The 10,655-nt window shown below is 51.3% G+C and overlaps 1 protein-coding gene across 2 annotated transcripts in view; it reads left to right on the top strand.

Annotated features, from left to right (window-relative positions):
• Positions 1-2,328: 2,328 nt before the first annotated feature.
• Positions 2,329-10,655, top strand: part of LOC139763656 (uncharacterized) — an 18,781-nt gene continuing 10,454 nt past the window's right edge. For both annotated transcript variants that reach the window (XM_071689946.1, XM_071689945.1), the window contains exons 1-2: positions 2,329-2,483; positions 10,391-10,655. The exon at positions 10,391-10,655 is cut by the window's right edge and continues 2,178 nt beyond it. In XM_071689946.1, coding sequence (XP_071546047.1) covers positions 2,408-2,483; positions 10,391-10,655 — 341 coding nt within the window. In that variant the 5' untranslated portion in view covers positions 2,329-2,407. The remainder of the gene's footprint in view (positions 2,484-10,390) is intronic.

Raw genomic sequence — 10,655 nt, 5'->3', positions numbered from 1 at the left:
ATGAACCAGGATTCGTTGTATGACCCCACAATGGTCGACAGCCATTCCATCCAACATCATACACTCGTACACGATCCAAACACATGCTATTCATACACCCACCTCAAACTACGTCTTCCATGGTAGATAAACAAGTGAAGAAGGTACAGTAAATAAACCTGGAGACCAAAAACAGCGTCCAAAGTCCAAGGACAGATGAAATACACTCACTAGACCAGCGTAAATCAAAATATGATGTCTTCATGAAATTCAAACAAGCAACGCTTTGGCAGACACACACACACACACACACACACTGGCAATGTTGCTCAGTTATTCATTTTCGTTACTTTTAATGTTTTCTTTATCATCTAAGTTCTAAAGTTAACTAAATCATTAACCCACAGTCACATTTATCATAACTGAAAGTAGATAATTGAGGGGAAATAAGTTTTATATACTTAACTAGGGAAATAACTTTGCTAACCATGGCAGAACACTTTTGGTCGTGTTGAAACCATTCGTAAATTATTTCTCTATGACCACATTATCTTAAAGAAAAAGAAAAAAAGAAAATAGAAGTCAGAACTAAAAATATTACTGGATACATTCAAGGTTAAAAATACCCAGCTAAGCTGGTGTCTAATTTAGAAAATGGACTTCTCTCTCTCTCTCTCTCTCTCTCTCTCTCTCTCTCTCTCTCTCTCTCTCTCTCTCTCTCTATCTATCTATCTATCTATATATATATATATATATATATATATATATATATTTTTTTTTTTTTTCTTTTTTTCTTCTTTTCATACTATTCGCCATTTCCCGCGTTAGCGAGGCAGCGTTAAGAACAGAGGACTGAGCCATTGAGGGGGAATATATCCTCACTTGGCCCCCTTCTCTATTCCCTTCTTTTCGAACATGATGAAAAAAAAAAAAAAACGAGAGGGGAAGGATTTCCGCAAGCGGTCCCGCAAGCGGCGTTCACCAGTGCCTGCGGCCCGTAACAACCCCCCCCCTCCCTCCCACACACACAGACACACACACACACACACACACCCACCAGCGGGCAACCATACCAAAAAGCGTAAACAAATATGTACCCCGGCAAGGATGCGTAAGCGTAGAAGTCTTGCGTTAAGCAAGACTGCTATGATGATTAGGGTCATTATAGTGTGTTTTCCTCTGTGCGTAATTGCTCGTTAAGTTTATTTATAGACGTAAGTTGAGGGTCGTTCAAGACGCGATGGGTATTCTGGCGTGTACGGACGTGTGCTTAACAACCTATAATTGGTCGTTTGAGCGTGCCTGCCGCCTGCTTTGTGGCCAGGACTCATAAGGGCGAAACTACGCAGCCTCGCTGAGTAATTTGATGCTAATATCACGTCACTTGTTCAGCTGGGTATTTCCAGGAGGCGCGTTCGATTGCTCACGTTTTGACTTGGGCTTAAGAAGCGATGTTTGTCTGTCTCCTTCAATAACAACATCAAATTAAATGTTTTCAAGACATGGATGATGTGAAGGAGGGCAACACGGGGTCAGGTGAAGGAGAGGAGCAACACGAGGTCAGGTGAAGGGGCAACACGGGGTCAGGTGTAGGACCTCTCCTCCTGCAGGAGTCTTGCCTCCCGACGGGGCTGAAGGCGGGTGTAGGGCGTCTCCGACGGCGGTGAGCGCGACGCGCTTCTCCTCTCTCATGGACGATCCACATCCGTCGGGGTAGGTCGCTCGGGGCTCACTCCGGGGGTCACAGTGCCCCCTGATACCCACCCACTCGCCCCCCCTGTGGGGTCTGTATGGGAGATATAGGCCCCCTGTGGGGTCTGTATGGGAGACACAGGCCACCTGTGGGGTCTGTATGGGAGACACAGGCCACCTGTGGGGTCTGTATGGGAGGCACAGGCCCCCTGTGGCGTCTGTATGGGAGGCACAGGCCCCCTGTGGGGTCTGTGTATGGGAGGGACAGACCCCCCTGTGGGGGGATCTAGAACCCCTAACAACCCCATTAAAACTGGCCACAACAGGGGGGGGGAAGGGGGTGGTCCTCCTACAACAGGTATTGCGTCGTTGGAGGACCACACAGGCCACCACAACCAGAGACCATGATGACCAAATGCTTATCAGATAAGAGAGAAAGAAAACAGGAAGATGACCACGGTGGTCTATAGTTGAATTGCTACCTTAACGACCATTGGCACCAGCCAATTACAACCACATGACCAGGGGGGCCCTAATGACCCTAACCACGTAATAACCACGTCATGCATTAAGCTTTGACTGCATGAAATGAAGACCATCGTGTCTTTATCAGCTTATCAGCTGGATCAGCCAGAGATAAGGGGGCGGTGAGGGAAGACCAGGCAGTCTAGTGTGAGGTCTGTGTGTGTGTGTGTGTGTAGGGCTGGCCTGTCGCATAGGCCACGTAGGAGAAGCCATGAGGAACCATGCGACCCTAGTGGTCTTCTCATGCACAGCCCTGTGTCTAGGGCTAGGGCCAGTGCATGGCGCAGGTGAGTTCATTGTCAAAGCTTTCCTTCGCTAACCTTACCAAGCTGGCGCAGGTTAACCTTACCACCAGGGCGCAGGCGCAGGGAGAGAGAGAGAGAGAGAGAGAGAGAGAGAGAGAGAGAGAGAGAGAGAGAGAGACAGAGACAGAGAGAGAGAGAGACATAGAGAGAGAGAGAGAGAGAGAGAGACATAGAGAGAGAGAGAGAGAGAGAGAGAGAGAGAGAGAGAGAGAGAGAGAGAGACATAGAGAATGAGAGAGAGAGAGAGAGAGAGAGAGAGAGAGAGAGAGAGAGAGAGAGAGACATAGAGAATGAGAGAGAGAGAGAGAGAGAGAGAGAGAGAGAGAGAGAGAGAGAGAGAGAGAGAGAGAGAGAGAGAGAGAGAGAGAGAGAGAGAGAGAGAGAGAGAGAGAGAGAGAGAGAGAGAGAGAGAGAGAGAGAGAGAGAGAGAGAGAGAGAGAGAGAGAGAGAGAGAGAGAGAGAGAGAGAGAGAGAGAGAGAGAGAGAGAGAGAGAGAGAGAGAGAGAGAGAGAGAGAGAGAGAGAGAGAGAGAGACAGAGAGAGAGAGAGAGAGACATAGAGAGAGAGAGAGAGAGAGAGAGACATAGAGAGAGAGAGAGAGAGAGAGAGAGAGAGAGAGAGAGAGAGAGAGAGAGAGAGAGAGAGAGAGAGAGAGAGAGAGAGAGAGAGAGAGAGAGAGAGAGAGAGAGAGAGAGAGAGAGAGAGAGAGAGAGAGAGAGAGAGAGAGAGAGAGAGAGAGAGAGAGAGACATAGAGAGAGAGAGAGAGAGAGAGAGAGAGAGAGAGAGAGAGAGAGAGAGAGAGAGAATGAGAGAGAGAGAGAGAGAGAGAGAGAGAGAGAGAGAGAGAGAGAGAGAGAGAGAGAGAGAGAGAGAGAGAGAGAGAGAGAGAGAGAGAGACATAGAGAGAGAGAGAGAGAGAGAGAGAGAGAGAGAGAGAGAGAGAGAGAGAGAGAGAGAGAGAGAGAGAGAGAGAGATGAGAGAGAGAGAGAGAGAGACATAGAGAATGAGAGAGAGAGAGAGAGAGAGAGAGAGAGAGAGAGAGAGAGAGAGAGAGAGAGAGAGAGAGAGAGAGAGAGAGAGAGAGAGAGAGAGAGAGAGAGAGAGAGAGAGAGAGAGAGAGAGAGAGAGAGAGAGAGAGAGAGAGAGACATAGAGAATGAGAGAGAGAGAGAGAGAGAGAGAGAGAGAGAGAGAGAGAGAGAGAGAGAGAGAGAGAGAGAGAGAGAGAGAGAGAGAGAGAGAGAGAGAGAGAGAGAGAGAGAGAGAGAGAGAGAGAGAGAGAGAGAGAGAGAGAGAGAGAGAGAGAGAGAGAGAGAGGAGAGAGAGAGAGAGAGAGAGAGAGAGAGAGAGAGAGAGAGAGAGAGAGAGAGAGAGAGAGAGAGAGAGAGAGAGAGAGAGAGAGAGATGAGAGAGAGAGAGAGAGAATGAGAGAGAGAGAGAATGAGAGAGAGAGAGAGAGAGAGACATAGAGAGAGAGAGAGAGAGAGAGAGAGAGAGAGAGAGAGAGAGAGAGAGAGAGAGAGAGAGAGAGAGAGACATTTCCACATGGTATTTAGGTCACGAATTCGACATCTGACCTTATGACGTCAGCATGACCCATCACCGAGGCTGACCTCCTCCCCCTTCGAGGTCAAAGGCCAAGTGGCGTGGTGTCGCCTGTGCTCTCCGTACAGGAGCAGGGTCGTGTGTACACAACCCCGGGGGGGGTGGGGGTTTGTTCTTAGAAACGGGGTCCCGGACCAGACACTGTGGACGACTGCTTTCCACGCGATGGTACGACCCTTGACCGAACGACCCCTCGGCCATGAGAGAACGGCCCGTGGGCACGACAGAACGACCCTTTTTCCTAAGAGAGTACGACCCCAAGCACGACAGTACGACCCTTCTGACATGATAAACGACCCTCTAGCTCGATGGTACGACCCTTTAGCACGGCAGTACGACCCTCATGCACGACATTACGACCCTCATGCACGACATTACGACCCTAATGCACGACAGTACGACCCTCATACACGACAGTACGACCCTCATACACGACAGTACGACCCTCATGCACGACAGTACGACCCTCATGCACGAGAGTACGACCCTCATGCACGACAGTACGACCCTCATGCACGATAATACGACCCTCATGCACGACAGTACGACCCTCATGCACGACAGTACGACCCTCATGCACGAGAGTACGACCCTCATACACGACAGTACGACCCTCATGCACGACAGTACGACCCTCATGCACGACAGTACGACCCTCATGCACGATAGTACGACCCTCATGCACGACAGTACGACCCTCATGCACGACAGTACGACCCTCATGCACGATAATACGACCCTCATGCACGACAGTACGACCCTCATGCACGATAGTACGACCCTCATGCACGACAGTACGACCCTCATGCACGATAGTACGACCCTCATGCACGACAGTACGACCCTCATGCACGAGAGTACGACCCTCATGCACGACAATACGACCCTCATGCACGACAGTACGACCCTCATGCACGACAGTACGACCCTCATGCACGATAGTACGACCCTCATGCACGACAGTACGACCCTCATGCACGATAGTACGACCCTCATGCACGACAGTACGACCCTCATGCACGATAGTACGACCCTCATGCACGACAGTACGACCCTCATGCACGATAGTACGACCCTCATGCACGACAGTACGACCCTCATGCACGATAGTACGACCCTCATGCACGATAGTACGACCCTCATGCACGACAGTACGACCCTCATGCACGACAGTACGACCCTCATGCACGACAGTACGACCCTCATGCACGACAGTACGACCCTCATGCACGACAGTACGACCCATTTGACATGATAAACGACTAATTAAGCATCCTATGGCTTCATTGCATATTTTAGGGATGTTATTGCCTATTTTAGGATACCATTACTTATTTTAGGGGACGTCATTGCCTATTTTAGGGGTCACTGCCTATTTTAGGGACGTTATTGCCTGTTTTAGGGACGTCACTGCGTATTTCATCGTGTCATTGCCTATTTTAGGGATGTCGTTGCTTATTTTAGGGATGTCGTTGCTTATTTTAGGGATGTCGTTGCCCATTTTAGGGATGTCGTTGACTATTTTAGGGATGTCGGTGACTATTCAAGGGATGTCGTTGACTATCCTATGGACACCATTGCCTATTTCAAGGACATCGTAGACTATTTTAGGAATGTCTTAGCCTATTGATGTCACTCTCCATTTTAGGGATGTCGTGGCCTATTGATGTCACTCTCCATTTTAGGGATGTCGTGGCCTATTGATGTCACTTTCCATTTTAGGGATGTCGTGGCCTATTGATGTCACTCTCCATTTTAGGGATGTCGTGGCCTATTGATGTCACTCTCCATTTTAGGGATGTCGTCGCCTACTGATGTCACTCTCCATTTTAGGGATGTCGTGGCCTATTGATGTCACTCTCCATTTTAGGGATGTCGTGGCCTATTGATGTCACTTTCCATTTTAGGGATGTCGTGGCCTATTGATGTCACTCTCCATTTTAGGGATGTCGTGGCCTATTGATGTCACTCTCCATTTTAGGGATGTCGTGGCCTATTGATGTCACTTTCCATTTTAGGGATGTCGTGGCCTATTGATGTCACTCTCCATTTTAGGGATGTCGTGGCCTACTGATGTCACTCTCCATTTTAGGGATGTCGTCGCCTACTGATGTCACTCTCCATTTTAGGGATGTCGTGGCCTATTGATGTCACTCTCCATTTTAGGGATGTCGTGGCCTACTGATGTCACTCTCCATTTTATCTTCGGAATTGTTTTATCAGACATGATAACAAGTGTTATCTGTGCCTTGTGATCAATGTTGGCAGAGCTGTGGTGAGTCAATGTTGGTACGGGTGTGGTCAGTGTTGGTAGAGGTGTGGTCAGTGTTGGTATGGGTGTTGTCAATGTTGGTAGGGCTGTGGTGAGTCAGTGTTGGTAAGGGTGTGGTTAGTGTTGGTAGGGGTGTGGACAGTATTTGTACGGGTGTGGTCAGTGTTGGTATGGGTGTAGTCAGTGATGGTAGGGCTGTGGTGAGTCAGTGTTGGCAGGGCTGTGGTGAGAGTTGGTAGGGCTGTGGTCATGGGTTGGCAGGGCTGTGGTCATGGGTTGGCAGGGCTGTAGTCATGGGTTGGCAGGGCAGTGGTCATGGGTTGGCAGGGCTGTGATCATGGGTTGGCAAGGCTGTGGTCATGGGTTGGCAGGGCTGTGGTCATGGGTTGGCAGGGCTGTGGTCATGGGTTGGCAGGGCTGTGATCATAGATTGGCAGGGCTGTGGTCATGGGTTGGCAGGGCTGTGGTCATGGGGTGGCAGGGCTGTGGTCATGGGTTGGCAGGGCTGTGGTCATGGGTTGGCAGGGCTGTGGTCATGGGTTGGCAGGGCTGTGATCATGGATTGGCAGGGCTGTGGTCATGGGTTGGCAGGGCTGTGGTCATGGGGTGGCAGGGCTGTGGTCATGGGTTGGCAGGGCTGTGGTCATGGTTTGGCAGGGCTGTGGTCATGGGTTGACAGGGCTGTGGTCATGGGTTGGCAGAGCTGTGATCATGGGTTGGCAGGGCTGTGGTCATGGGTTGGCAGGGCTGTGGTCATGGGTTGGCAGGGCTGTGGTCATGGGTTGGCAGAGCTGTGGTCATGGGTTGGCAGGGCTGTGGTCATGGGTTGGCAGGGCTGTGGTCATGGGTTGGCAGAGCTGTGGTCATGGGTTGGCAGGGCTGTGGTCATGGGTTGGCAGGGCTGTGGTCATGGGTTGGCAGAGCTGTGGTCATGGGTTGGCAGGGCTGTGGTCATGGGTTGGCAGGGCTGTGGTCATGGGTTGGCAGAGCTGTGGTCATGGGTTGGCAGGGCTGTGGTCATGGCCAGGTTGGGTCGGGTGGTGGCAGGACTGTAGTCAGGTGAGCAGGATTGTGGTCAGACGTTGGCCAGACTATGTAAAGTGTTGGCAGGACTGTGTCAAGTGTTGGCAGGACTGTGTCAAGTGTTGGTAGGACGGTGTCAGAGGCTAAGCAGCGGCTTGATGTGGTCAGCTGCAACACAGACAATGGAACACACTGGTCCAGATAGATATATTAAGGGCCTCTTTTGCTTTGGGAAACTGGACCTGGAACACTCGATAGACCGGCCCTGGAACACTCGATAGACCGGCCCTGGAACACTCGATAGACCGGCCCTGGAACACTCGATAGACCGGCCCTGGAACACTCGATAGACCGGCCCTGGAACACTCGATAGACCGGCCCTGGAACACTCGATAGACCGGCCCTGGAACACTCGATAGACCGGCCCTGGAACACTCGATAGACCGGCCCTGGAACACTCGATAGACCGGCCCTGGAACACTCGATAGACCGGCCCTGGAACACTCGATAGACCGGCCCTGGAACACTCGATAGACCGGCCCTGGAACACTCGATAGACCGGCCCTGGAACACTCGATAGACCGGCCCTGGAACACTCGATAGACCGGCCCTGGAACACTCGATAGACCGGCCCTGGAACACTCGATAGACCGGCCCTGGAACACTCGATAGACCGGCCCTGGAACACTCGATAGACCGGCCCTGGAACACTCGATAGACCGGCCCTGGAACACTCGATAGACCGGCCCTGGAACACTCGATAGACCGGCCCTGGAACACTCGATAGACCGGCCCTGGAACACTCGATAGACCGGGCCTGGAACACTCGATAGACCGGGCCTGGAACACTCGATAGACCGGCCCTGGAACACTCGATAGACCGGGCCTGGAACACTCGATAGACCGGCCCTGGAACACTCGATAGACCGGCCCTGGAACACTCGATAGACCGGGCCTGGAACACTCAATAGACCGGCCCTGGAACACTCGATAGACCGGGCCTGGAACACTCGATAGACCGGCCCTGGAACACTCGACAGACCGGCCCTGGAACACCCAAGAGACAGGTTGTGGTCTGTTGTGGAGGGCCAGTAATTACCTCCCACACAGACAGGGTTGTGGTCTGTTGTGAGGGCCAGTAATTACCTCCCACACAGACAGGGTTGTGGTCTGTTGTGAGGGCCTGTAATTACCTCCCACACAGACAGGGTTGTGGTCTGTTGTGAGGGCCAGTCATTACCTCCCACACAGACAGGGGTTGTGGTCTGTTGTGAGGGCCAGTAATTACCTCCCACACAGACAGGGTTGTGGTCTGTTGTGAGGGCCTGTAATTACCTCCCACACAGACAGGGTTGTGGTCTGTTGTGAGGGCCAGTAATTACCTCCCACACAGACAGGGTTGTGGTCTGTTGTGAGGGCCAGTCATTACCTCCCACACAGACAGGGGTTGTGGTCTGTTGTGAGGGCCAGTAATTACCTCCCACACAGACAGGGTTATGGTCTGCTGTGAGGGCCAGTAATTACCTCCCACACAGACAGGGTTGTGGTCTGTTGTGAGGGCCAGGCATTACCTCCCACACAGACGGGGTTGTGGTCTGTTGTGAGGGCCAGTCATTACCTCCCACACAGACAGGGTTATGGTCTGTTGTGAGGGCCAGTAATTACCTCCCACACAGACAGGGTTATGGTCTGTTGTGAGAGCCAGTCATTACCTCCCACACAGACGGGGTTGTGGTCTGTTGTGGAGGGCCAGTAATTACATCCCACACAGACAGGGTTGTGGTCTGTTGTGAGGGCCAGTAATTACCTCCCACACAGACAGGGTTATGGTCTGTTGTGAGGGCCTGTAATTACCTCCCACACAGACAGGGTTGTGGTCTGTTGTGAGGGCCAGTCATTACCTCCCACACAGACAGGGTTGTGGTCTGTTGTGGAGGGCCAGTCATTACCTCCCACACAGACAGGGTTATGGTCTGTTGTGGAGGGCCAGTCATTACCTCCCACACAGACAGGGTTGTGGTCTGTTGTGAGGGCCAGTCATTACCTCCCACACAGACAGGGGTTGTGGTCTGCTGTGAGGGCCAGTCATTACCTCCCACACAGACAGGGTTATGGTCTGTTGTGAGGGCCAGTCATTACCTCCCACACAGACGGGGTTGTGGTCTGTTGTGAGGGCCAGTAATTACCTCCCACACAGACAGGGTTATGGTCTGTTGTGAGGGCCAGTCATTACCTCCCTCACAGACGGGGTTGTGGTCTGTTGTGAGGGCCAGTTGCTTCGTAGTCTTAAAAAAACAACACTTGTCCTGATATGTTTCCACATACAGTGATGGTCCAAACTACCTTAGTGCCCCCCTGCTCTGAACCTTTGGCATTTTCTCTTGTACACTTCCCAGTCACACGCACTCCTTCCCTGCAGGTAAGGCTCATACACAGCAAATATAAACCCTTTCCTTTTTTATCAAACCAATCCTCAAAATAGGCAATATTTATACCTGTCCTTAGTGCCTCCTTCTCTTAAACTTTGGCATTTTCTCTTGTACACCTCCGAGTCACACGAACTCCTTCCCTCCTTCCTCATACACAGCCAGTATAAACCCTCTCCTTTTTCATCAAACCAATCCTCAAAATAGGCAATATTTATACCTGTCCTTAGTGCCTCCTTCTCTTAAACTTTGGCATTTTCTCTTGTACACCTCCCAGTCACACACACTCCTTCCCTGCAGGTAAGGCTCATACACAGCAAATATAAACCCTTTCCTTTTTTATCAAACCAATCCTCAAAATATGCAATATTTTATACCTGTCCTTAGTGCCCACTTCTCTGAACCTTTGGCATTTTCTCTTGTACACCTCCCAGTCACACGAACTCCTTCCCTCCTTCCTCATACACAGCAAATATGGATCCTCTCCTTTTTCATCAAACCAATCCACAAAATATGCAACATTTATACACCACAGGTCACTAATTCGTTGCTCTTCCCTCAGGTAGAGAAGATGGCGCTGGTCCTCCGCCACAGACGTCCATATTTCAACAGAAGCTCGCCTCAGTTCGAGTTCGATCCTTGGTCCAGGAAACCCCAGGTCCTCGAAGGGAGGACCCACGACTTCGACTTCCACGCCAAGCCCCAAGGACCAAGGTCATGATCCCACCTCCCCAACCAGAGATTCGAACCGTGAGGCTTCAAGCAACACCTCCCCACCTTCAGCCTATAGACGCGGCTCCTGGGCCTATAGACGCTGCTCCTGGGCC

Source organism: Panulirus ornatus, chromosome 47, assembly GCF_036320965.1.
Source record: "Panulirus ornatus isolate Po-2019 chromosome 47, ASM3632096v1, whole genome shotgun sequence".
Classification (NCBI taxonomy): Eukaryota; Metazoa; Arthropoda; class Malacostraca; order Decapoda; family Palinuridae; genus Panulirus; species Panulirus ornatus.
The sequence above is the reverse complement of the archived record's forward strand: the minus strand, read 5'-3'. Positions and strand labels throughout refer to the sequence as shown.